General features: G+C 35.6%; 4 protein-coding genes across 8 annotated transcripts; 1 reads left to right on the forward strand and 3 right to left on the reverse strand.

The window, feature by feature from the left end:
• Window positions 1–647: 647 nt before the first annotated feature.
• On the reverse strand, window positions 648–7,476 carry LOC112570767 (protein MEMO1-like). 4 transcript variants are annotated; one of them, XM_025249372.1, is made up of 10 exons: window positions 7,298–7,451; window positions 6,475–6,648; window positions 5,635–5,716; window positions 5,133–5,201; window positions 4,662–4,774; window positions 4,166–4,277; window positions 3,487–3,629; window positions 2,759–2,835; window positions 2,248–2,352; window positions 648–1,861 (listed from the first exon to the last, which is right to left on the reverse strand). In XM_025249372.1, exons 2-10 carry the CDS (start codon window positions 6,503–6,505, stop codon window positions 1,724–1,726), a joined length of 870 nt encoding a protein of 289 aa, XP_025105157.1. In that variant the 5' UTR covers window positions 6,506–6,648; window positions 7,298–7,451; the 3' UTR covers window positions 648–1,723. The 4 variants fall into 4 exon arrangements, with proteins under 4 accessions (XP_025105157.1, XP_025105158.1, XP_025105156.1 ...); XM_025249373.1 differs by having other exon boundaries at window positions 6,475–6,560; window positions 7,298–7,443; XM_025249371.1 differs by lacking the exon at window positions 6,475–6,648 and having other exon boundaries at window positions 7,298–7,475.
• An 829-nt stretch (window positions 7,477–8,305) lies between these two features.
• Window positions 8,306–13,192, reverse strand: LOC112570884 (N-alpha-acetyltransferase 30-like). Its single transcript, XM_025249586.1, has 5 exons — window positions 12,495–13,192; window positions 11,256–11,378; window position 10,978; window positions 10,313–10,368; window positions 8,306–9,470 (listed from the first exon to the last, which is right to left on the reverse strand). The coding sequence occupies exons 1-5, from the start codon at window positions 13,032–13,034 to the stop codon at window positions 9,333–9,335; spliced, it is 858 nt and encodes a 285-aa protein (XP_025105371.1). The 5' UTR covers window positions 13,035–13,192; the 3' UTR covers window positions 8,306–9,332.
• A 243-nt stretch (window positions 13,193–13,435) lies between these two features.
• LOC112570492 (cytochrome c oxidase assembly factor 6 homolog) lies at window positions 13,436–16,176 on the forward strand. The gene is made up of 3 exons (XM_025248927.1): window positions 13,436–13,680; window positions 14,484–14,628; window positions 15,010–16,176. Exons 2-3 carry the CDS (start codon window positions 14,485–14,487, stop codon window positions 15,112–15,114), a joined length of 249 nt encoding a protein of 82 aa, XP_025104712.1. The 5' UTR covers window positions 13,436–13,680; window position 14,484; the 3' UTR covers window positions 15,115–16,176.
• A 1,308-nt stretch (window positions 16,177–17,484) lies between these two features.
• On the reverse strand, window positions 17,485–25,421 carry LOC112570491 (breast cancer metastasis-suppressor 1-like protein). Of its 2 annotated transcripts, none has more exons than XM_025248925.1 (9): window positions 25,153–25,421; window positions 24,066–24,156; window positions 23,406–23,533; window positions 22,815–22,894; window positions 22,203–22,299; window positions 21,792–21,878; window positions 21,148–21,221; window positions 20,948–20,984; window positions 17,485–20,352 (listed from the first exon to the last, which is right to left on the reverse strand). In XM_025248925.1, exons 1-9 carry the CDS (start codon window positions 25,307–25,309, stop codon window positions 20,348–20,350), a joined length of 756 nt encoding a protein of 251 aa, XP_025104710.1. In that variant the 5' UTR covers window positions 25,310–25,421; the 3' UTR covers window positions 17,485–20,347. The 2 variants fall into 2 exon arrangements, with proteins under 2 accessions (XP_025104710.1, XP_025104711.1); XM_025248926.1 differs by having other exon boundaries at window positions 21,157–21,221; window positions 25,153–25,420.
• Window positions 25,422–27,068: the final 1,647 nt, after the last annotated feature.

Below are 27,068 nucleotides of genomic sequence, written 5' to 3' on the forward strand. Positions count from 1 at the left end.
GCATCAAAAGAAAGGGAATTTTTATGGTTACGGTGGCTGTTGTATTACTCTGGTGTAGATGTGAGTAGCAAGTACAGATGACATGATGAGTGCAAGTAAGTTTCAGTAATGTATGAAACTCAAGCAAGTTGTGACTAGACTTTAACCTTCGCTGAGTTACCTGCCTGCCCTTGCAGAAATTGATATGAAGATATTTTATGTTGCCTGATGGCAGCATGATTTCTTGTCCTATCCTATGCATAGTAAAGACTATATCAAAGCAATGTAAAGGTTTGATTGAACTATTGTGAGCAGGTTGGCCATTAAAGCCACATTTCAACTGCCTTTATAGAAGGCATAGGTCAAAGGCATGCCACACTTTTTTTTTTTTTTGAGGGGTGGGTGGGACGATTGGTGTTTTACTCAGAAGCTATATCACAATAAGTCAGTCAGCCCTGTAAACAAAAGCCACATGCAGAGATGGAACAGCATGCCCGGGACAACTAACCCTCAATATATGCCATGAATCCCTAACAATTTCTATAAAAGATTCATGCTTTACCAATAAGAACAAAGGTATTTTAAAACCTTTTTCTCAGAAACTAAGCACTTCACAGTTGCTCTTTCCCATTCAGTTATCAAGCTGGATTAACAAGTTTCCACACAACTGCTTTGAAATAATATTTATTGTCTACAATGTAACAGGCAGCAAAAAGCATCCAGATCCAAAGAAAGAGGCACTCTGTCACAAGAATGCATTCACCTCTAGCAGGCGGAAATCATCAAAAAATGCACCAACAACCCCCAAAACATTTCACATCAGACGCCACAAATTCATTGCTCAAATACTGCACAAACCACCGAAACAACTCCCCTCTTTCTTTGCAATCACAATGACTGGCATTCAACAATCTCTGAAAAGGATTTTGCTGTTGCTTTTCCTATCACTTTAATATAGCAGGTAAACTGAGGTTTTCTTTTGTAAGAGGGTATCCTCAGAACACTTGTACACATGAAATGGAACCCTGAGGGTATGTGAACACTCAATGACAATGCCAGAAAGAGCCAAGGCATGGATCACAGATAATACAAAAGACATGCTTTTAGCCACACAATAAAACAAAAATATCCACAAAATATTATCTTTGATCTGAATAAAGGTGCCTTTCATGGAACTATATTTCCGTCTTTTTTTCACCATTAAAATGCTAGATAGTACATCATCTAAAGAGCCTCCAGAAATCCTGGAGTAGTTTCAATACAACTAACATTGACAATATGACAGGTATTTCTAACACCACAATTTAATATTCAACTATAACAATACCCCATCCCTCTGCAAAACAACAACCAAGGGAAATCTCCAAGTTTCCTATAGCAGGTACCTGCATTTTGTTGTTGCATACAGAAGCGTGGCTATGGTAAATCCAGATGATGGATTTCTAAAAAAAACTGTTTACAGATAATTTCAAGATTTAATCTACAACTTTTCTTTGACAGTAACACTAAGTCACTTTTTTGTTTTATTTGAGGGGTACAATAAACCACAAGTTGTTAAAAGAAAACAAAATATTGTCTTTTAAGTTTGTTTAAATAAAGTTTTCAATATTACTGCCATACATGCAAGATATACACACAATCTAAAGTTTCACTTCGATCATTTACAATAAATCTTGCTTGTCAGAAATGTGTAATGCAAAAGGAGTGTCTGTGCACATAAATGGAGAGTGCAAGCAAGCCAGCATCAATGAATCACAAGGGCACCTGCTGCATAGCTGACTGAGGAGTCAGTTGGGCTCACACACTGGCTGGACTGTGCATACTTCAAAAATTTCATGTCCATCTTGACCCCATTGCCGTTCTGACGTAAGCAGCCTATAGCCTAGACCAAAACATTAGGCACATGTAAGTGCTAAAAACAGATAACCACTTCATTGGTCACAAATAATTAACTTATTTTTGGTGTACTTTTCCAGGAAATTTTTGTTCCCTAAAGAAATGAGCATTATAGTAATCTACCTTGTAAATACCTATGCCAAACCAAAGAATCCCTGACATGAAAATCTCACCTAGTTTCTCCTAAGGGCTAGTCAAAACTCATCAGTCATCTGAAAATGTTTCATAATGAATATCCTAATAACCAATGTCTGTAAAAACTAAACATTGTTTTTGAGGATCTGAGTTCAACATCTGCATTTTTGTCAACAGCTGAATGCAACTTTAACCCCTTTATTAGAGAAACTGGTGTCCAAACAACTTGACACTTACATTGAGCAGAACACCTATAGGGTGTCTGCCACATATAGTGTTCTGATAGTCCCTCAAGTAAGAAGTGAAGCCAGCTGGGTCCATTTGCTCGATGATGTTCATTGCCTAAAAGGATACTGACAGTGTCAGCTTGGGATCTGCATTAAGTACTTATCTGATTACGACTAAGAACAAAAACAAAGCAAGTAGTACATGCAAGGTGTAAAACCTACTCAATGTCCACACTTGATAACCGGTATCTTGAGTTGTCTCTGACCACGTAACTTTCAGGAAGTTCATAAGACTGATGAGTGTACTATACTTGGACGATAAGCACCTATTACTGATATTCCAACACTAAGTGACTAAAGTGCCATCTGGAAGGAAGTAAGAGGAATTAATTGGGATCTTGAAGATCACAGTTGTTTTTTGAACATGACATACAATATACAGGCACTGGAACAAACATGCTAGCTGCCTTTTAACAAAACTGAAAACAATGAACTTCCCTCTAGAAAAGAAAAACACATACCGTTTTGTCCAAGGCCTCTATAGACTGCCAAATCTTCCCACAGGATTTGTCATAAAACGTGTAGTTGAAGCGCTTGCCTGAGGGTATCAAAACAAGCATACGAAAGTTAACCTCTATTAAGCATTGATTTAAAAGAAACATTAGCAGACCAGACTGACCAAATTTCTATCTCAAGATTAGCTAGCACAGTGCAGCATCTAGAGGGTGTAGTTATCAAGCAAGGGTAAGCTGTGGGGCAATATGGGAAACTGAAGAACAAATGTTGTCTCTGTAGTTAAAACGCGGTGTCCAGACACCACAGATGTAGCTCTACCCCACAAAGCTGTGGGTAAAATTAAAGCAATGTTTGCAGGATCTACACACCACTTTGCAACTTAGAGACAAGATGCTTGCTCTTACTTTTCCCAATTAGCCCTAGGACATTTTTTCTCATTTTGTAACTACTGCCCTAGGTGCTTACAAAATACTTCAATAAAAACACATGTAGAAAATGTAATTTCTGCACCATTAGTGACTGGAGAATCCTACACTTTATCACAGATCTAGCGCTCCGATTCCTCAACATTTAGAGGGAAAGAACTATTTTTTTAACTCAAGAAAATGCACATGTCACACACATTTAGAAGATTTTTTAACAAACAAAAAATCAGAAAAGAATTTTTTAAAGCCAACTGCCCCTCAATTTCCATAAAAGTAACAGTCATGCAAGACTTCATATGAGAGTTTACCCCAGTGACAGAAATCCGATGAAACCACAAAAAGATTTTCTGGATCTGCAAGGTAGCTGCTGAGGATGGCTCCATACTGCTGCTCTTTTTCTGGTGATAATGAGCCAACTAGAATTGGTATGATGGTGAACTGATTTCTGCGACTGAAAGATATCCCCAAAACATCAAGAGCAGTCACACAAAATCTCTTTAAAATTGTATATAAAAAGCATTGGATTCTTCATAAACCAGATGAATATTCTGCTGAAGAAGCTTGATCAGTTCTGTAAATCAATTTTTTTTTTAAATGCTGCTTATAGTTGTTAATCTTTCTTAACAAGACAGATAAAGAAAAATCAAGTCTGGAAAAGTATTTTTCATGTAAATACTTTGCCAAACTTAGTCAAATGTGGATTCATATTTCTTCAGTCAATGGGACTTAGCGGACTATAAAGCTGCAAGTAGACTGTAATGCAACAAGCACAGGGAAAACAGCTCAGTGACCGTTAGAGTGATAAAGAGTGGTTCAGGAGCTGTGGAAGGAAGGGCCAAAAACCCCTCTCTTGCAGTATCCACTGGAGAAGATTATCTATGACAGTTTGACAATGAGGTTGCTAGAGAGAACAATGTATCTACAACAGTTCGAAAATGAGGATTCTGAAGAGAATGATGAATACAAAAGTTGAAGCTATATCCTCACCTTTCCATGACCTTTGCAATATAAGGCAGGTGCATCTCTATACTATGTTCAGCTTCATCCGTGCCGAGGGACATTGTGTCAAAAGCACCAGTTGCATAGAGTTTCTCATAAACTTCAAACAAACAGAAAAGCTACTTATCAAACAAACAAAAATGTGCAGACACACTAAAAGATAGAGACAGTTTTTTTCTGAAAACTGAAAAGTGAAATTTTTATTTCACCATCTGAAAGTACCAGCAAAGACCTATATCTATGATAGACAAAGTTTACAATGTGGACTAATACAAGACAGTTTCAGAAAAATTAAGTCACAATTAAGATATTCTCAAAGCCTCTAAGTTCAATTGGCTTCCATCATGTTTCTAACCTATAGAAATAGTGGAAGGGTGAGGGGAAGGATGTTATCTGCATGTGTGTTTCTGAACTTGAATGAAGCATAAATACGTTTCATACAGAAGTTTACGGCAGTCCTCATAGAAGAAAGTACACAACTCACTCTCTTTGTCTATAGTTAGATCATAAAGCGGAGTTTGGTAAACTTCTGTTCCTGAGAGTGCACATCCTGACATCCTCACATGGTGAGAAGGCCCCAGGATGAAAACACGTTTTCTGTTTTGATAATCACAAAAAACCGACAACAAATATATGTACAGCTATACAAATAAAATGTATCTTACTACTCAAGTATAAAAATCAACATCCTCTTGAGAAACACAACTAATACTACAGTCCAAGATATTTTGAACTGTCTTGAAATCCATACTCTTTGTCACTAACAACTCTGCTGCTTCAGTTGCCCATTATCAACTTAGGCATTATCTACTTGACTTGAAGATGTTGAGATAACCCTGATCTTTTCAAAAGTTGATCATCACAAAACCCATTAGAAAGTCGTTACATAAGTCCACAAAAACTGCTATGCTATTAAGCACTGCAGACATCAGCAATTAATGTAGACTGAACTCACATTGTGGCAGGGTCAACTTGCCGATAAGCGTGGGCTCCACATGCCCCACAATAATAATATCCAGCATGCCTGCAATAATTCACTTGCCAATTTCATTCCTTTTAATTTGTTAAATGTAATCGTATGGCTAATGCCTTTAGATCTACACAAGTGTTCTGCCTTATCATGTCACAAAAATGAAAAATACAGCTGGTTTGCAATGATTTATTCTCATAATGGCAGTTCCAATTTATTATAGTAACAACAAAAAAAAAACATTTAAACTAGTATTTAATCATAGCTTAATACTTTGTCAGCTAATTTAAACTAGTTTTTAATCATAGCTAAATATTTTGACAGCTAAGCATGTAAAAACATAATTTTTTTAATCTGCTGCATTTTATCTCTCAGCATCATAAAGAAAATAAGGGTTAGATTATAAGATTATAATTATCACAATAGAAAAAAAAGGACATATGTTTATAAATGCTTTGAAACTGTGTTATTACTGCAAATTACATACGGAGCTATAATGGCCCTTGCAGGTTTTTGAGAATCTTTTGCCTTCGAAAGCCATCCCTCCAGTTGACCATTCAAGTCATCTTCTGTTTTAGAAAAAAAAAAAAGTTGAAAATTCAGGTTTACTGGCAGGAAAGTTATTACCTAATAACATCTTTACGTAATATGCTCTATAGCAGTGATTAAATGTCCCATCTATAAAGAACTTCTGCATGAATTCTATCTTAAAAAGAGAAAAACAGTATGCAAAACAAAGATGCTCAGTATCTTTAATGTAGATGCATTAATAATGATCTGCTTAATAACAAAATGTATGCTATTTCAATGATTTTTAAACACTTGTCAAATTAAAATGATCGTTTCCTCTGTTCCTCATCAGCATATCTAGATTTCCTTTGGACTGATTTTTTCTTCTTCTGAGCTACTTTATTGGTAACAGCAATGTTAATTTAATGCTTCAAACACACTTTTTAAAAGGCATGTAAATGTGTATGCAGCTTCCATGTCCTCTTATTTTCAAAACAAAACTTAAGCCTATGTCCTCAAGAAATCTTTCATGCAGTTGATCATTGCTTACTTTCCCTCTTTAAGGCCTCTCATCTAACAAATATCTTTAAAATATAAAAAAAAACTTTAATCTCATGGTTATATCAAAAGAGAATTGCTTATCTACTGTCTGCCATCCCGTCACTTTATTTTCTGTTTTGATCATTTCTCTCATGTACATGCATGCACACACACACACAAATTCCCTTACTATGCTGTTAAATTAAGGCAGGCACAACATTACTTTCACTGTGACAAGAATAAAAAGGATATGCATTTAATAATTTGATTAAATTACTTTGCAATATTATTGTTTCCAAAACAAACATTCTTCAGAAAGGTAGAAATTATGTCTTTTTGTCTTCTGCATGCATCCCATAGTTCCTTTATCAGACAGAAGGAAGGGGCCTTCAGCAAACTCTTTTTAAAGGCAGGACTTCACTCTGCAGTTATATTTTCCTTCTTCTGAAAACTAGAGCCATATTATAAATACGTTCAATGTTTTTCAAGCACATCACAATGAAATTGGAACTGAATGTTGACTACCATCATATATGTCGGTTTCATGACCACTATCAAAACAATACGACATCACTGTTGTCAGTAAAACGTCATTATGGCCTGCATCTATTTATAATACACTGACAAAGAGGGCGCACGGTAAGTTAATCAAACCTAATCTGTGTCGTTCAATCAAATCCTCTTGGATTCTTCGTCATTTTAAAAACAAACAAGTATAGCACAGAAACTATGACAGTAACGATTACTAAACCAGATCGAGAGCCCCATCTATCAGTCGTATGACTCCGGTTTAGAAAATTCTAAACATTCTGCGTAGCACTCGTTAATATTTCTAAATTTAACACCAGATGCCAAACATTTCGACAGAAACTCAACATCTGTGACAAAGCTTTAATGCTGTTTCAAATGCTATGTTTAAAGTTTTAATGTATCAGTTTCATATCTGAATGATAACGATAGGTAATGCTGTATGCGAAGTATACCCCACGTAAAATAAGGGTCTTTGTTTGGAGTAGCCAGTGCACAGAGCAGCGCAGACGATCCTTGTAAAAATTCGCAGACTGCCACTGTTGCCAACCGTAACATGGAAATGTACTTACTTACGTCTGTGTACCAGGTTCCTGCATGCGTTGCCCGGCGAACCTTAGACATGCTCTTCCCAATTTTTGCTATGTTCTTACAACACCAACAGTGCTGCGAAAATAATGTCGACTGTTGGCCCAACCCGTCTTCTCACAACTTTCTCATTCCTACAGCTACCGGAAGTAATGACAAGTACAGTTTGCGCATGCGCGGGGATTTTAGCTTCAGGCTGCACACACGGACGTGATTTACTTCATACACATACTTTGTGCGTTTCCTCTTTCCTTATTGTTACTGCCAAGACTGGGCTTTAGTAGGGACTTTCTGATTTCAGTATCCCCATCCCTTATGCGATTATCTATATTAACCTATTAAAATATGATGTACATTCATCTTTATCAAGTGGCTCATTCATACCGATTTTTAAGGTATACTCTTTACTGATAACATCTAATTGATCTGAATTTGTCCATTTTATTTTATGGGCAGTAAAGAAAGTATCAATAACAACATCTTTATCAAACAAGAGATAAATAATACTGAAATTAATGCTTTTGTCCACACATTCTGGGACTAGTTCTGACTTTTTGATTCAGGAAAAGGCTCACCAACATAGATATCTTGTACTATAAAATAATGTAGCAACTAGGGAGTTGTTGTAGTACACCAATGTTTGTCATAATTAATTAAAGGATTTATATAGCATTTTTCCCTACATGGAGGCAAGCTCAATTTACAAGAGGTAATAGGTAATGATGTATGACAATGACGGGCATCACAATCATGAAAATATACACATGCATAGAAAGCTACTGCCAGGGAAGACCAATTTCTGAAAGTCTCAAAATGCACCTAGCAACCCCACTGTACAGAGAGACAGCGGCATCTGTTCATTTGGATGTTTTGTACACATACATCCACATTCACAGAAAATTACACAAGCATAATGAGCAGTCACTTTGTCCTTGACCATAGGAATTTTTGTTCCCTTTCTTTCTCAAACATCAAAAGGAACAGGATACAAATTAGAAGGAATACTATTTATTTCACGTGCCACAAACAAGATACAAATAATTTATGCTATTATTCATTTATATGGCATGCATTGCCTGCAGATGCACAGCATTCCAGTGAGAGGCATTCTTTGATAGTCTGTTAAAAGGAGCAGATTTGTGTAATGTGTTTAAATCTGCATCCCCATGCTCATGAATATAATAAGAAAGCCCCAGTGACAAATTAACCATTTTAAGAGACAAATGAAAAAATGCAATGAACGCGTCTCCTTTCTACTTACCCCCTCCATGGCTTTGAACTAGAGGAGGAAAAAGATCTGGGTACACCACCATTTGCTTTTAAAGAACGCAAATACAATCAGCAAAGGCCTGTATAATCTGAACATATTTTTCTCATGCACATTCTATGTAGTGAGCTTGTGCAAGCATGTCTGCATGGTAATGGGTGGGGGTTTCTTGCAAAATCCTGAAATCAGTCACTACCATGTTTCACTCAACAGCCTCTTCCAACCCACTGAATATGGCAAAACTTAAAAACAAACCTTTATTTGGTAATGCACAGGAAACACAGACGAATGAAGTCATCATTGACTGAAAGGCATGTCACATCTTCATGGGTATGTTCCATGATGTTGCATTTTAAGTCCAATGTCTAAATGAATAAGGTGTCTGCAAACTTAATATATCTTTAACAGTCTGAAAAGAGGTGCATCTTTGAGGAAGAATCAACATTTTATTACTTAGTTTTGTACATCCATCTTTTTCTTCCCAAAAAGTTAGCAATACTGACATCATTATAGACATAAGAGTCTTTTTTTTTTTTGCAGACATAACCTTTAGAACCTCAAGATTTTAAGTTTGATATGGACATTAAAAAAAAAGCATTCTCACCAGGGTTCAACATATGACTGAATAAAAATCCCATTTTGCTTCATTGCATTTTTTCATTCAACACATTGCATTACTGGGCTGGCATTTTGTGCTCGACAGGCAAAAACTGAACATATTCACTGACTTAAAAAAAAAGTGCTCCAAGATTTTATCTCAGCCACAGTTTCAGACGAAGGGCATCAACTCCATTCAAGTAGTAACGAAAGAGGCGCTTGTCACGAATGAACCCAAGATTTTCATATAAGCGCAATGCAGCTTTATTGGTGATCTCTGTCTCGAGAACAACCTGAAAATTTGAAATTCCAATGAATGAATGAGTTCAACAATCACTCCTTACATTTATTAGGTTCTACAAGGCATCTGTAACAGCTGCTTCCTTGCAATGGTGCATTGATCCTGGACATGAGAATTTAACTCTCTATAGCTTATGATTTCTTGCTCCACTTCTAGGTGGATATGGGTTGGGTTTTTTTTACAACACATATTTGTGTAACCTAGAAAGAATTAAACGCAATTAAAAACAGTTTTTATATAGTCTGTTTCTCAACACTGATTCAGCTTAAGGCCAGCACCTTTTTATTTGCCATCATGCTACCAGCTTGTCCACTTCCTGCTGATATAAAGCTCATATCACAAAAATCTGAACAGCCTCTACAATGTTATGTGAAAGTATCATGACTATGGAGTTTAACAACTAGCTCAAGGCCCACTATAGTACAAGTTACTTTTTTAAACAAGTAGGTTGAGGTGACTTTTATTTTCCAGAATTTTAAGTACTTTCATCTGTTTTCAAGATACAAGTGTACTAACCAAACAGAATAGAGTCAAAACCTCAAATTATAAATGTACATAAATACAGTTGCATCTACAGCCAATTAGTTGAGACTATACATTAATTTAGACATATTCCTGAAAATTCATGACAGGGATTGAATTGGATTTTGCAGTCTTTCCTGTGCAAATTGTTGAGGAAAATATGCTTTACAAATTCAATAATAATTATTATTGGTACTGTTACTTATACTAAGTTTGGTCCAGTCATTAAAAAGTAAAATGTGTGTAAAATTGACATGCTCATGAGTACAACTTTAGAACTTGTACACCTTTAAAGCTAAAAAGTAAAGCTACCTCATCACAGTCATCAGCTATCATGGCTCGAATAGCTTTCGTCACAAGGCTGGAACCTGAAGAAAATTCAAATGGAAACCAAGCATATTAAATGTACCATACATACCACATTTTGACTTCTAGAAATATCTGACTACTTAAAATTATATATTCCAGCACATAATATTTCAGGTTTTGTTATAAAGCAACAGTTACTTACCCCAAAATGCCTACTTTTAAAAGACACTTCATGTTACAAAGCTGGATAGATAGCTATCTATGTGCGTGTAGATATATGCAATAAAACTATTTTGAAAAATAAGTATTTTAAATTTTCTGGCCTGAATGGTAGCTGATTTTTTACATCAGTGTGTGTAAAAAATTTCAGATTGCAGAAATTGTACTTTCCCCACATGCTGCAGATCACTGACATCCAAAAATTGAAAAAGCAATGGTGCTATAAATTCTTGTCTTGTCTGTTAATAAGCTGAGTAAAACAAAAACAGTTGGAAATTGGGAATGAGAAAGCTGACTGAAGTAGAAATCAAGACAGGGGAAGTTGGTGTTTTACGCCAAGCCAGTAACTATGGCTATATCACGACAAGGTAGCCAGCACTGTAAACAGATTTCACATGCAGAGAAAGCACAGAGTGCCCAAGACAAGAGCCGAACCCAGGACAGCCAACCCTCACTGGATTGGTGACAGGTGCTGATCGTTGCACCGCCCAAATCAAGACAGAGAAGTGCATAAAGGCAGAAAAGAAAATGGTTATAGTGTGTGTGTGTGTGCATGTTCACATCCCAGTAAAAGGAAACCTGACAATGAAAACATCTTTGAAAAACTCGGAGGACAAATAGTAGTGAGGACTTTTTGATCGCTAGGAAATGTGATGGTTATAATAATTAGGCCTCACTAATAATAATGTTTTTATTTTAAACAACTGAATTCGATGGCCATACTAACCAATTTTTTTCGTCGGTAGTCAGCATCAACAGCCAGCATTGCAATGTAACCTCGCCTCACCATCTTTTTGTGCATGTCCAGCTTACAAACAATTGCACCCACACACTTGTCACCATCCATAGCCTGCAACAAAATATTTCACCTGTGTAAAGTCAATGCACTTTCCCAGCAATCACAAGATATCTTAAAGAGCTGGAGATGACAGAATGGCAATGGTAGAAGCTTAAACTGTCACATCATTCTGTGTTCTCAGAATAAATTTTCTAGTACAAATATTAAATTCTCTGCCCTGCCTATCATGATAAAAGTAGCAAATATTAGAGAATTTAAGTTTCAAGCTTATATTGGAGAAAAGAATGCAAACATGTAAACAAAAAGTATAAAGTACAAATGAACAAGTCACAAACAAATGATATCCTAGTCATTATTTTATACAATTATTATCAACTAGACAGCCATGATGAATTTCATCACCAATTTACTTTTTACCTAATTCCAGTACAATGTAACACTTGTTACAGACATTAAATAAATTTAACAAAGCTATTCTTTTAAATATTCTTATAAATAAAAGCACATGTGTAACCCCAGCTCAACACATGAAATAGACAATGCAATAATTATGTCTATGCCTATGTAAAAGCTCAAATTTAAAGTTCTATCAACAGAACAATAAGCTTGTCACATATCAAGGTGTCTGCAAACTTATATCTTTAACAATCTGAAAGGAGTGCATCTCTGAGAACGAATCAACACTTTATTACTGCAGCAACAGACTTAATACCATGTAAGTTTTATACCTAATTAACTGGTTATTACAACAATTTTTTTTTCAAATTTTAGAGTTTTAAAATATGAACAGTAGAATTACCTGAAATTTATTTTGAATTATCAACATTCTAAAACAGGTTGATACAATATAGTTTTATGCAATAATCAAAACTGAATGTTGAAGTATGCAAATCCCCCAATAAACCATGTGTGTATACTGATTAGTTCTACAGATGTTATGCACTTCCCTCAACAAGATCAGGTTTGTACTTTTAACCAGAATAGTGAAAGTGACAGTTCCTACTCATTATGAACCAAGCAAATCCTAAATTTGCCAGTTTCTATAATTATAAAGCAACTTCAATTTTCAAGCATATATTTATCACAATTCAAACATCCAGTTCCTTAATGCACTGATCATAAGGCATACTTATAAGATTGTTGACATTGCACAAGCTGAATACTTACCAGAAAACACAATTTGGGCCAGTTATGAATAAAGTATCTGTAAGTGTATATGGAATAAGGTTCGGACAGATCTTTGGTTATGAGTCTGATTATGTCTGGCATCTGTTCTTCTGATTCATATACAACGTATCTGATGCCTGAATTCTCCTCTCTACCTGACTCTGGGGATAGGTCAGTATTATGATGACATGTGGCTGGATCTGCAGATGGGTCATCTGAGAGAGACAGACAAGTAATTTCTGATTCAATTATAAGTTGAGACAACGTGGACGCACATTCACATTCTTGGCAGCTGCTGCCGTGTCCTGAATCAGCACTCTCGCCATTGTCTGTATCATCCGTGGTTTTCAGCAAATGAGTCACTAGACCATTTTGATGTTTCTTGTGTTTAATTAAAGTTTCGAAGTCTGTACCACCAAGAGCGACGTGATCCACAGGTTGTGTGGCTTCTGCAAAGGTGAGAGGTGAACACGCACCACCTTGTTCTTGAGCACCACCATATGCAGATAACGACTGCTGCCCACTATCACATTCAGCCATCTTCAAGTACGCTTTCTGGTCTCCACGGTGATTAACAAATAAAGATGAGACACATTTCTACACAAAATCTATATATAATGGGGGAAATAGATTGTGGGATCACTCCGAATACCCCATGTTGTCTCTGTGCACAAATGCTTGGTATTGCGCATGTCTAAACTCAAAACTTCCTGTCGTTGAATTATTGGAATTACCTCCCAAAACCTAAATTGTGAGTTAAGCTAATTGAATCAAATTAAAATACAACAGAAAAAGAATATTTGATAAAAATTATACAATGCTTAATTTTCATCCAGGCTTATTAAAGGTTAGAAGGCCATTTCCTGTTTTTAACAGGCCTCACTTTTTTTTGAAATTTATTTAAGAAGAATATCGCAGTGTTCCGAGTGTTTGATTAAAGTACATTGGGATTTCGTCAGAACATTAAAAACTTGATAATTTGATGGGGAAAAGTCACTCATATTCTTCCTCCCTAGCACAGAGACATATTCTGTGCCAAATAAAAATAAGCTAAAGCCAAGGAACCGTTTGAGATTTAAAGACACATAGGGATTACACTCTATGATGATAGATTGGCGTTAGCTTTCGAGTTTTCCTGTGTATTTGAACACAACCACGGTCTTACCTAGTTGTTCTTATATGCGAGGTAGGCTTTTTTCAGCATAGAGAAATCTTACATTTACTGGGTTTGTTGGGTTTTTTTTTAATACTAGTTGTAATAAGTAAAAGCAGACGAAGTTTTTGCTGCATTTCCTCGGTATCACCACAGACGTGTATATAGTTCGCGATATCACTAAATAAATTAAGGCGGCTAATGAGCTGTTTTTAAACAAATCGTAAGATTTGCAGTTCATTTCCGACATAGACATCCTGAGTGAAATGTGTGTATAAAACAAAGTGTATGTGAGCAAATTCAAACTTTCATGATTTTGTTTGACCTTTGACAAGGGCTACCTTCTCCTGCCTCGTGGAAGTGGCTCTACTGTTAAATATTCCGTTTGCGACTGTAGTTGTTCTGGGTTCAGTTCTTGTTTCGTGCTGTTATTTCTTTGCATGGGGCATCTTTTTACAGGGCTGACTGCCTTGCTGTGATATAGTCTCAGTTGCTGGCTCGGCGTAAAACACTATCCCTCCCGTTTGCGAATGAATAGATGGTTGAGATTGCATGAGCAGAGACACTGCAATAATAGAGAGTCATCATGAGCAGAGCTCCAAGAATATCTAACTGAAAATAAGGAGGAGAAATAACCTTTTTTAACTTAATTGGGAACAATTATTAGTTCTAGCCTTAAGTTAAAGACTTTTTTGAACTAAAAGTTTGCCGTATATTGTCCACTTAAAATCTTCCCAAACAAATAAGTATTATAACTAAATATGAATCCATGTCATTTAAATAGAAAACAATATCTATTATTCCTTTGTGTAATATCTTATTGTGATTTGTTTTAGAATGTCATTTCCAAAATCAGAGGAACGAAAGAAATGTTGGTCAGCAAGGGACAGCTACTGGGAATGTCTCACAGACAACAATGACGACTCAATTAAGTGTAGCCAACAACGTGCACTATTTGAAAAATGCTGCAGTAGTCAATGGGTATGGAAACACCAGTAAATCATTACTTCTCTGCTAATGTAGACAGTTGTGGCTTTGTCTTCTATGACATTATCAAGAACAATATATTCTTAAACTTCCAATGCAGTTACTCTTAAATCTTAACAGTGACATGCTTAAAAGCAAACAACTTTGTATTCTGGTGTAAACAAAAGTAAAAATAATAATAAAGCAGAGGTACTTCAAACAGCTTTTGCTGACATCCCTGAAAAAAAACATTGCATTCACATTCATGAGCATTTTGATTTTTTAAAGTGCTCTTGGTGGTAGATATCTCACCATGCACATAGTGCAATTGAGCAAATACTATTAAAATATAACAAAGCTGGGCTCTCGTGTGCATTTCAATTGTGTATCTTGCAGGTGAAGCACTTTGACCGCAAACGAGAGTTTATCAAATACAAGGAGAAATTAGAAACAGAGGGCTTTTACCCAGCAGATTCTGGAAGATCCAAGACACAAACATGATGGATGATTCTGCATTCTGAGCGGTTCTGTGCAAGAGACCAATGTTTTAAAACCATTTTCTGTTGAAGATATGACCTTTTTTTTTTTTTTGGTCTGGGGGAAATATAATGCTATGCACCATCTGCTGCTTTGGTTTTAATGAAAGCTAGCCACTTCATCAGAAGATTTTTGTAGCTATTGTAATATGGTTTTGCTATACTTCCCCATGGAGACTTGGGGTGTTGCCTATCGTGTGATATGGAAATGAAGGTCACGATCCTTCTGGAGGACAGACTCGTCTTATGTTGCTAAGTGTTTACAGCTGAGGTTCTGACTAAATTGTTTTAATAGTAAAAGTTAATTTGATCTTAATCTCATTATCGATAAAAGTTAAAAGTGCACTTTAGCTAGATTGTACTTGCCCTGTTTTCACAATTTGGAGATAATAATTGCAGTAAAGAATAAAGTGAATCGAAGTATGGCGATACCAAGTTTTAAGACTACCAACTTATATTTAAACATTTTTAGGTCACCAACTGACATAGACTGCCAATTAGTAAACAGTTTTATCTATAAAGTCCCATAATCTTGTTGTCACCATCAAAGCTAAAGTTTACAAAATTATATGTATCTCATTTCAAAAAAGAATGTGAAATGTAGCACTGGAGTAAAGACAAAAAGTAATAATGAGTAATATAAATAGAACCTTTTTCGGAATTATTCCTCTTGATATACAGTGAACAGTCCAACTTTGTCAATGTTCATATAGCATTCTGTTTTTGATAAAAGTTTTGTGACACTTACATTCTGCCATTTACACCATTTACTTCTGCACATTAGAATTTATGCCCTGTTAACTGATAACATTTGTGTTTGCAGTATTAGAGGAATGAAGCAATTATTTTCAGCAGATGCTTTGTTTTGTTAGGCCTTCCATGCTATAAATGCAACGTGCATTTGCAGTTTCCCTTTCAAGATATTTTACAATGAAGATATGGTACTAATGTTTAAGAGAATGCCAAATAGAGTGTGAGTGATTTGTATTATATGTGAAACAGTAAATAATAACAGACATTTTTATAATCAGGGAACTTCAAGAGTTATTATTATGCAAAGGCAGTGTGATATTTCAAACTAAATTAACTTTCCTATCATTCAAGAAAACTAATAAGATATGCATTAGAGTAAAAAGTAATTTTGAGATATAGTAAGGTGGCATTGAGGTAAACTGAAAATTAGTCCCTCGTGGGTTAGGGAATTCTTAAAAATGTATTACCAAAGTTAAGATGTTTATAGAAACTACTCACTTTCAAGAAAACGATCCTAAGTGCCATTTTAGTTTTCAAGCATAAAAACGCAATAAAAGTAATAATTATGATAGCAGGAGCGTTGAAGTGCACTTTCAGCAATTGCAATAGCAGTCAAAGGCTATCTGTCCTCCACACATTTTGATGACATTACATAAAACAGCTCCGTTGGAAGGCTATGTCCAGTTGTTACAGCAGAATACAACTGTTTTGACCAAGTTTCGTAATCCAATAACATAGTTTTCATATAAAGTAGGTTTCTGTGAGGCACAGTCTTTCTCAGATTTATAAAAAAAATCCTAAAAAAGCAGTAACAAAAACCCCACTTTAGCAAATAGTGCAAAGTTTAGGAATCCTAAATAATTATGTAACAAATATTTCCACTAGAAAACTTCATTAACAAATATTTAGGATGCAAGTAGAGTAGATGTTGAAATAGATACGTCATTTAAGCAGGCATCCACCTCTTTATTTGCATGGAAATCAGTAGAAAGTAGTATTGTGGCAACCAAACTGACATGGAGTGTGACAAACCCTTAAAGGTTAAGAAATTACTTCTGATGCACATTTGCTTAAGCAACTATTCCAAACAAGATACAGACTTCCATTCTCTCACTATTTATTTTATAGTTATTGCCCAGGGGACCGCATACTAACTTCATATGCTTGTTTACCACATGAAGAATATGTGTATTTCTATCATGACCAGAAATGATAAATGAACATAAGGTAACAACAATGGATAGTGAGATATGTATAGACCCACTGAACATAAAGATGAAGTATGCAGAGATGGAGTTGTTACATAATGGTGCACATGACAATATTGCAATAGGAATTGAGGATAGTACTTGGTGAACAAATGTTTTCAGAGAATGTTTAAATGTAGTCTTCAAGTCAGAGTGTATAGAGGCAATAACTTAAAAGGATGTATATATTTTTACAAACACATTCATGCCAAGTTGCATCTGCTTGGAAACCCAATTATGCTCTCTAACCACTTGTTTAGATATCTGAAATTTTTCATACACTCAATCAGCAAATATCTTTGCATACAAACTTGGTTAAAACAGAACTCCAATAATTTTTTTCTATTCGCAGTATATTAATACAACTTTTGTTTCCTACATAATTCATTCATTCACAGAAACAGTTAAATACATCACAGCCATCATTTCATCCACAAATTGTTTTACCAAACACTTCCAGGAATCATTAATTGTTTTAAAAAAATACATACGGTCATGCTTCATTAATATTTCACATTCATCCACACTGACCACTTCTTCTCACACCTTGGATTAACATTCTGAGGTTCCAACTAATATCTTTTCATAATAACATTCTTTAGACTTTTTAACACAATCATTTATATTCAACACATTCTCTCTCAGTATTTACAGGCCATCATTACAAGAACAATTCAAAGGTGCAGTGTGTGCTGCTTTGGATTTAAAAAAAGAAACACTTATGTACATTTAACTATACTTGCAGTAAATTGTTCCCAAGCCCCTTTTCTAACACTTAAAAGTGATATAACTAGCACTTTACTAAAGGAAAGATCAATACTGCAGTAAAAAAAATTTAATGTCTTAAAATATAACAATAAAAACCACCTGAAGTGGTTAAAACTAAAAAAAAATTGATTTCATAGTTTGTATGCATGTATAGCTGTAAAGATGTATCTGTTTAAAGGCAGTTTGTACAATTTTAACTGGACAAATGCCATAACTTTGGGAATGAATCTTACATTTAAATTACCTTCAGTACTACTCTTAAAGAATGCCTCACCAGGAATTCTGTAAAACAGTCAAAATCAGTATTCAGTCCCACCTTTAAGTCAAACCCTGTGCAACAGTAATGCAAATCTTTAGCAGTGCTATGGAGAAGTCCCAGTCTAAAAGAAATGTTTAAGCATCTTGAACACGCAGGACGGGACTGGTCATCATTAGCAAATGTATAACAGAAGAAATCTGTAAAGTCACACAAGTACAACATCCATCTCTAAAACCTATGAATCTGCATACAAAATCTGTATTTCATGCTACTTCCAACAGGCAGAGCTACTGAAAATTGTGTTTTGAGAGTCTTATGTGCATTAATATTGGTATTGCAATATCCCATCTTTTAGGCTCAAAAACATATTTGAAAAATATGACATGAATTATCAAACACAAAGCTAGTCTGCAGAACTGAAAAAATATTTAATCTCCCCGCCCCCTTTCCCCTCTCACATGAACATATACACAATTTTCTCTATGCTGAGACTAGTGAAAACCAGCAACTGCAGAAAATACTTCAACCAATTTTAGCAAAATTACATTTTTGTTTTGTTTTAAGTATCACTCAAAATAAGATTGTCTAGCTTTATGTTGGTCCACCTCAAATATTCCTGCATTTTTCAGTACAGTAACCTTTTTTTTCAGGGGGAGGGATGATCTGAAATGGCCTCTGAACTATCAGCTGATCATGTGTTTCGCATATAGAAGACTTCGCAAGAAACCAAAAACAGGTTGGCAAACCTGTTTTTACAAAAAACAGCAGCTTGCCAACTGCTTTACAAACCAGTCTTTGGGACTGCTAACAGCAAACATTCAAGGACACTGTTTCAAAAACTTTGTGCACGACACTAGCTCATGACAGAGTTCATTTGATCTGCTCATGTTAGTTTTTGTGTATGTGCATAAATTAAAGCAATGAAATAAAGCAAATATCTGATGCATATTTGTTTTCAACACTTATAACTTCCATTCTGCGGGTTCTCGATTTATCTTCTGTTATGGTTGCCTTTGAAAGCTAAGGAGCAATTAAATCATACCATAATTCTAGTACTAATTGCACTATTCTAGATACAAAACTTTTGAAGGACAGTTAACATCTGTCATTGCAACAGTTATATCTAATTAGACTGCTGGCTGCACGAATGTTTGAAAAATATTTTTTGACTGCAAATTTACAGTCAAATCATGGTGAAGTATTATTGGCCGAGTTAAGTTACAGCTGTTTAAAAAAAAAAAGAATTTGAACCGTCTGCTTTGGAATCTTAGCAGATACACTTATCCCTTTCACCACGTATGCTTCAATCCATGGAAGTGAATGGTTTAATGTTCAATCAGGTTGGCAAGCAGCCATGGAAGCCATGTCGAAAAACTGGAAAACCAACATAAAACTTTTAGAATGGGTTCTTAAATGGCAAACAGGCTGCTAACAAAAGCCAAACAGCTTTGCTTAACTGGTTGGGGAAAGTCTGCAATGTAGGACACATGGCAAACAGGAAAAACATGGCTGTTTCTTGTTTTTGGTTTCTCATATGCCCGCCACTTTAGAAAATACTCTTGAGCAAGATGGCAGATGGCTCAAACCTGACTGATATTTGAACAACAGCATACACTATGGTCACACAATCACAAAAATATTTTAAAAAATGAAAATGGAACAAATCACTGGCATGACTTGTTAAACCAACTACAAGATAAACTCTGGAGCACCTTTGTGAATTTGTTCAAAATGATAAACTCGCAGGTTCACGGGTGATGTTGCACACATACCTCTTTATGATCCTACAAGCATGTTACTGATAAATTCACATCCACTGTCCATTCACAGCCACTTTAAATAGGCATTTTTCAAGCATATAAACTGATGATGATCTTTAAGAAGGATTAATTACATTCCCAATAAACCCACACATACTTTACTAACTTTAATAACTGTGACTTAGGTTATTAAAATGAAGCTTGGCTGACTCGTTAAGTTAATTTGTTTTTTCAATGTCTCCCCTTTAATTACTCTTTTCTGTTTACGACCAAATTTTCTACCCTTTCACAATGGTTTAAAATACAAACATGAAAAGAACTCTGTACAAAATGAAGTCATGACTGCATGTCATGCCCAAAGCCAAGTGCTGCCTTTAGAAAAGTCTTTCGCTGGAGTGAGTCTACCATATGTCACACTGCAACACAGGTTCAGATCAGCATCATTATTAGATCATTGAATCAAAATATCCTGTACTAATTTCTTAAGAACTACCTCAAAAAAGACTGATGAGTGATACAGGCTTATACCCAAGTATAGAATTATGTGAGAAATGGTAGCAAATATCAATAATATATAAATATATATGTATAAAACCTTACTGTTTAACATAGCATTAATAATCTTCAAAATGCTAGGCATTAAAATAAGGGTCATCTAAATATTATTTTCTTCCTAATTTTAATTAGTACAGAAGTTACTTTTCAGCTCATCAACAAGAACATTTATGTGGGTAGCCAGTAGACCCCTTAAATCCCTTTTAATGTGTATTCTCCTAAATTAATTGGAGTTTCATGCCATGTCATATACTCTCCTAAGACTTGATTAGCTAGTGGCAGTTTGTTTTAAGTGTTCATTTTGTTCTCTTCCTCCATATCTATCAAAACCATCAGTAACATGCATTCCACACTTCCTGGTTACTTTTGAGGACTAGGTATTAATGTTCCAAGTTTAAAATGAGTACATGTAAATGATGCTGAGAAATACTATGCTTCCACAAGAACAATACTCACATTCTGATTTCCGCCTCTGCATTTGCTGCTTGATTGCCTGTCAGAACAAAAAGGAAAGTACCCTCAATTATGGCAGAACTTAACGATGAGCAAGGTTAAAGCTCTATAGTATTATAATATTTATTTAAGACATAAAAATGCTATGCTGTTATGGTATACTGATAAAATTCAGGATTGAAAATAGGTGCAACAAATAATACCTTTAATACCTTTTTGATCGTTGTCCAGTCCTCAATAACTTCTTCTTCTTGCAACATGTAGACAATGTATGGGCGTTAGTACAGTTAAGAAAACCTAAATATTAATTCATCAACTTAATTAAACGAAGATATTCTTTATGCAAATGTCTAACATGAAATGGTCTGAATCAAACATTTCTGCAAATAACTAACAGTTTTCTACAAGGCTACATAGGCACTTAATAACACAATAAAGATATTGATAAGGAATGCATAAGTGAATAAATGTCTTACTACTTGCTAAAGTTTAATTCTTTTAAACAATTTTTATGTCAAATTCAGGTATAAGCAAACTTGGATGACAATTGCATTAACATATATAAGCAGCAGGGCAAAACATTTGCAGCAAAGCCGGAGAGGTTGCTGGGAGCCAAGGCAGGGCAAAATCAAAATAGTGTTTAGTCTGTGGTAGTAAATATCCTTCTTAGCAACTCCTACCAATATGTATTTTCCCCCATTAAATTTCTTAAGAATATAACCACTTCATCCTCAAGATTCAACTTAACAACTGTCACCAACAGTGCACTTATGAAATAATAGTTTGCAGCAAGCCTTTAAATTCTGTCTATTTATAATAACTACTTTTGTAATTGAAACAAGGATATCAGTGACAGTCACAGGCTTCTTCCTACGATCTGGACTGAGAGGATCATGTCTTTTCCTTTTTTTCAGACTCTGTGACTCAGCTAGATCTGAAGAAATTAGCAAAAAAACATGTAGAATCAGGGCAGGAAAATTTTAATTAATAAAATCAAGCAATTTCATATATTAAAAAAAACAAAAAAAATATTACTTGGGTAGCATATAAAAGTTGTGGCCCTATGCTCCACTGTGGGTGATTAGGAACAAGAAGAATGATATAAGTTTGTAAAAGGAAACAGGATAATGAAAGTATGAATATATATTACACAGACAAATTTATGTATCACCAGGAAAACAAGAAAAATAACAGAAATGAAACAAGAAAGATGTAAACTGAGTGGCTCAAAGAATCTTACATTTTGTTTAAATCTTACCAGAATAGATATCAATGTTGTTTCTGTCTTCTTCCAGTCGCCGGATCTTATCTTGCAGTTCTTGTTTTAATGAGTCAAACAGAAGAATTTTCTCACTCTGCAAGAAGAAAAATGAGATTTTTTTCACTAAGACTCAAACATCACAGAGTTACATCTACATTTATAATGTACTCTTGCAATTCAAAGAAGTTAATTAGCCATCACAACCCCCCAAATGCAGAAGGGCAGGATGACGATAGGAAAGCAAAAGAGATATTATCCAGCAATGTGAGGCTAAGGTCAAGGGACTACTGTTAGACACATTAACTTCAGTCTTGGAGACTAACTTTGTTAACTAAAAACAAAAGCATAAACATATTAACTTCATAATAATAATAATAAAATTTACTGAACACATTTCCTGTGTTAATGCGAGCTGAATGTGCTGCACACAAAAAACAACAAACAAACTGACAGTCAAAGAAGAAACAAGCATTGTCAGAAACAGTGGCATTACATGAAAAAGCAATCTGCGAGGAACAAAACAATGCAGATAGTCAGGTGCAGACTCATTTCTTTACATCATGACATCTAGACATAATAAATTACAAACACATCTGACAAAACACAAACCTGCATATGCTGATAAGCTGCTAATTCCTCACTCTCAAACTTTCTCTTGATTGCTTCCCTACGATAGCCACGAAGGATTTCTGTTAAGCAGCAGCAGAAAGAAGTTTATTATATAGTTAGCATAATGTTACATACATAAATATATATTCAGCATTAAAACGAAACTACAAAATTTTAGCAAAACACCAGTATATTTCCATCAATAACATCCAAAGTTTTGCCAACTTTTAATCAGACATGCATCATCAGCATATGCCTATAAAAAGCAAAAGAAACTTTTTAAAATAGAAAAGCTGTCTGTGCACTTTCACTGGCATTTTTGTTATTTCCTATAATTTATTCTACACAAAAACATTACAGAACATCACTTACATATTTTATACTATAAAGATAAAATGATTAGATACACACACATATTTCCCTCTGCAACTGATAATGATTACAGAAGGGTTGTCCCCCCTCAAAAAAAAAAAAAGGAAAAAAAACCTGTTAAGCAAAGTAATACTACTTTAACTGCATTTTTCTTTACAGACAGGCCAGTAATCCCTCCCCAATAAAACACAAATCATCTGTTTTAATCTGTTCCAATACCTGCCACTTCAAAGCGATGGTGCATATTTTGTTCTAAAATGCCCAATGGTATCAGATATTCCTGGGCTGTCCCAGTCCGCACCTCAGCAAGTTTTGCTTCAATCTGGGCTACCCGCTCATTGAAAAGTCTGTAACACACATCATCTCTAAAATCACATTTAAACATGGTATAACATGCCTAACCAAGCACAGACGGCAAAAAGAAACAAGCACAAACATTCAATATATCACACATACGGCAAAAAAGAAAAAAGGGTATTGACCAAACAGAAATCCTAAAAATTAAAACATGGCTACAAAATGATGATAGTACAAACAATCTATAAATTTGATGAACTGTACAAATATTTAGTGATTTACAGCATGGAGAAGCTGTGCATGAATGTTTCCATGTTTCATTTTGATGAAGTAAAGAATATGCCTGAGAGGTTAAAATTTGACTTGTGTTTAGACTATTCTTTTTTATAGCCTTTATTTTCATCCGAAAAAAAGACAAACACAATTTTTTAAAAAATATTTACACCGCAAGATTTTCTAGGCTTAAAACCTACACACAACAACGAAAACAACACATGGTCCTTTATCTGCTTTCAAGATATCTAACAACAGACACCCAGAAAACAGACAGACCATATTATATGTCAACTTTAAGCAACTTACTGGTCTTTGAGTTCTATAAACTGTCTGTCCAATTCTGCAAGATCATCCAAATATTCTGCTCGTTTCTTGTCACATTCATCTTCATCCATTTCTGAAAACCACTGACACTGCATTACAAATTACTTCTCGTGACAGGTGACTCTTTTCAAGTTTACAAAGCACAGGATATTGATGGTTGATGTTAAACAATCATATACAGTAAATATGATCACAATCAACTTGATACCAGCACTAAAATGTTTTGTGACCTTTTAAAAATTTAACTTATGGTGAGAACTTGGGTGGAATCTTTAATAATTGCCTACTGAAGTCATTATCTTTAATCTCTTTAACAGCACTTTTAAACACTGTTCCCTTCTGTACATTAGCAATGTTACTCTGTGTGTGTGTGTGTTTCCTAGTACAGATAGGCTCCTATATGTGTAATATTAATCTTCTTGTGACTCGACATATTTTTTCAATGTACAAGAACGACTTTTAATTAACTTTTAACTCATATTTATCTGCTCTGTAAAGTTTGATTGAAAACTGAATGACTTCATTACTAACTATATCGCGAATGTTTTCTAACCATCGAATGCATTCTTAGAATTTTATGCAAGGTGGCTCAAATCAATCAATAAAGCGGCCCAGGAAATGAGCGGGGGGGGGGGGGGAGAATTCAATGCTTCGTTATAAGATTCTTAGTCGTTGCATAGAAGTGTTCATTCAAGTGACAACTGTCAGAGGCTATTTGACATGATGTTCACCGGATAAAACTTTCTACTTGGCAACGGTTTCGGGAATGATGCATTTGTCATCTCTAATTACCTTATACTTTAATACTTGTATACTAAGCATATACTTTTAACGAGCACATAATTTTGTAAAAAAAAAAAAATGTATGTAGACGTATTTTGTGTATGGCGCGTACTTTCTTTAAATACAAAATGGCTGCCCTATCAAATCAACACACCAACAACGAACACAAATACGAACAACCAGCTACCATTTATAAAGATGTATGCAAAGGAAAGAGATTGTTTTAACGAAAATTATATAAATACTTCAACTGTAACTATTTAGATACAGAAGTGTTGTAACATACCAGTTGATTCATCACCATCCTCCTCGCATTCTTCTTCACCTTCCATTCCTGAACCCGACGCTGTTTCTTCCTCCGAGCTTTTGCTGCTTTCAACATCGTCCTGGTCCATCGATTCCTCTTCGTGTTCTCCTTTCCCATTCTCTGCTACCGTCGGCATGATACTACTCAACAGCAATTCAAATGTGTCGCAGCCCTACACAAGCACAGCTCATCAACACATCGTGTCATCTGAAACAAACAAGTGCGCGACTACACAGCACAGGATCTTGCACATGCGCAGTAAGGCTGAGCCTCGTTTTGATAACGAAAGTAGTTTTGCTCAGGGAATTCCTTTACTTCCGGTCAGCAGACCACTGAGATAAGAAATGAGTCTAAATTTCATAATTTTCAAAAAGATGGTACACAATTCTCGCATTCCCATGAAAACGTTTCGCACGCGAATTGCAGACGACATGCCTTCAGACAGAATACGGCATCATATTTACAAGAGAAGCACTTAAAACATGGAAATTGTTACATGATTTCAGCTTCCTTTTCTCTGACACTGCTGTTCATTCGAAATCGATTGAGCCATGTAGCGTTTAATGGTCTTCGATTATCTGATTTAACACAAAACAAATAAAACTGAAGCATACACAGATTCTTTGTCAAATAAATTCGCCCCATCTATATAAGTAGACTAGGAGAATAAGAAAATGGAACACTGAAATCAAGGCATATATTTGATTCGTTTCACTGACTGAAAATTGTAAGATTGTATCTAGCAGGCGGCACCTCATTCTCATGCAGTTCTGACATTAAGTGATTCCAAACTCCAGCATGTTTGTACCACCACACGACAAACAGTAGACTGTGTGAAAGCCAGGTCTACTAACAAAGTGAAACTAAATGAAAGCAAAACTGGATCATTCCAACAGCCTGTAAAAATATCTGAAATATCTGCCATCCTCAGCTGGCTCCAGAACCCACTTCTTTAATAAATATCTTTTATTAACAAGCGAACTCTCCTTTGTCGATTGTTGACTGTAGGTCTATCTTGTAGTCTTTTGTGTACAACGCAAGAAGCTCGTCTCCACATCGACGAGGAGGAGGAGGAGGAGGATCGAGGAGGAGAAAAATGAAGAAGATACAGTCAAATCTCCCTACTATGCCACCTACCGGGACCGAGCAAAAGTAGCATAGTAGCGAGAGTGGCATAATACGGAGGGTTCGTAAAAACGGCTTTATTTGCTCAAGTTACCCGTCAGTCCAAAGCTCTCAACAATAGTCAGCTGGCGCTATAGCTGTCTCCTCTCATTCTCCCCCTCACCTCTTCATCCTCCACCCCTCCCAACCACATCCGCACACCTGCATCCTGTCGCTAGTCGACCCCCTCCCGCTCTCCCTCTGTCACGTGACTGTCACCCACCCATCGCCAGCCTCCACCCTCCCTGTGTGCGTGCTAGGTTCCATCCACCTATAACTGCAATGTCCCACACTACCATACAGTATAATAATCGAGCACTGTGCGGAATTTCACAACTTGTGTCTTTTAACAATCACAAAAAAGTGGCATAGTAGCGAGAGTAGGGGTGGCATAGTAAATTTTTTTTTACATTGAATTTATAGTCGGGACCGAGCAAAAGTGGCATAATACCGAGAGTGGCATAGTAGCGGGGTGGCATAGTAGAGAGATTTTACTGTATTATTATTTATTATTGACAGCAAATGTTTACATAAATACGTGTTTTCGAAGAGGAGGAAGACCCTTGCCGAGTATATTCAGGAGGAACATATCTATCTACGCTGCTTTGCTTTATAATATACATATATATAATATATATAAATACTATGTAGCATATAGTGTAGGGTAGGTGGTTGCGGTATAGTGTTTGATTGCCGAGACCAATGCGCATATGCTAGCCGAGACATCGTGA

This window comes from Pomacea canaliculata, linkage group LG8 (assembly GCF_003073045.1).
Source record: "Pomacea canaliculata isolate SZHN2017 linkage group LG8, ASM307304v1, whole genome shotgun sequence".
Lineage (NCBI taxonomy): Eukaryota > Metazoa > Mollusca > Gastropoda > Architaenioglossa > Ampullariidae > Pomacea > Pomacea canaliculata.

Bases quoted from the DNA above. Each gene is read 5' to 3' on its own strand.
- LOC112570767 (XM_025249371.1), bottom strand. From the start codon at position 7,349: ATGTCTAAGGTTCGCCGGGCAACGCATGCAGGAACCTGGTACACAGAC. The intron at 5,717-7,297 runs GTAAGTACATTT...TTTCTAAAACAG, and splicing joins AACCTGGTACACAGACGTAA to AAGATGACTTGAATGGTCAA. The intron at 3,630-4,165 runs GTGAGGATATAG...GATATCTTTCAG, and splicing joins ATTGCAAAGGTCATGGAAAG to TCGCAGAAATCAGTTCACCA.
- LOC112570884 (XM_025249586.1), bottom strand. From the start codon at position 13,034: ATGGCTGAATGTGATAGTGGGCAGCAGTCGTTATCTGCATATGGTGGT. The intron at 11,379-12,494 runs GTAAGTATTCAG...ATTTTGTTGCAG, and splicing joins GGCCCAAATTGTGTTTTCTG to GCTATGGATGGTGACAAGTG. The intron at 9,471-10,312 runs GTAGCTTTACTT...TCAAATTTTCAG, and splicing joins TAGCTGATGACTGTGATGAG to GTTGTTCTCGAGACAGAGAT.
- LOC112570492 (XM_025248927.1), top strand. From the start codon at position 14,485: ATGTCATTTCCAAAATCAGAGGAACGAAAGAAATGTTGGTCAGCAAGG. The intron at 14,629-15,009 runs GTATGGAAACAC...TGTATCTTGCAG, and splicing joins AATGCTGCAGTAGTCAATGG to GTGAAGCACTTTGACCGCAA.
- LOC112570491 (XM_025248925.1), bottom strand. From the start codon at position 25,309: ATGCCGACGGTAGCAGAGAATGGGAAAGGAGAACACGAAGAGGAATCG. The intron at 24,157-25,152 runs GTATGTTACAAC...AGTGGTTTTCAG, and splicing joins GGATGGTGATGAATCAACTG to AAATGGATGAAGATGAATGT. The intron at 23,534-24,065 runs GTAAGTTGCTTA...TGTGTGTTACAG, and splicing joins TTTATAGAACTCAAAGACCA to ACTTTTCAATGAGCGGGTAG.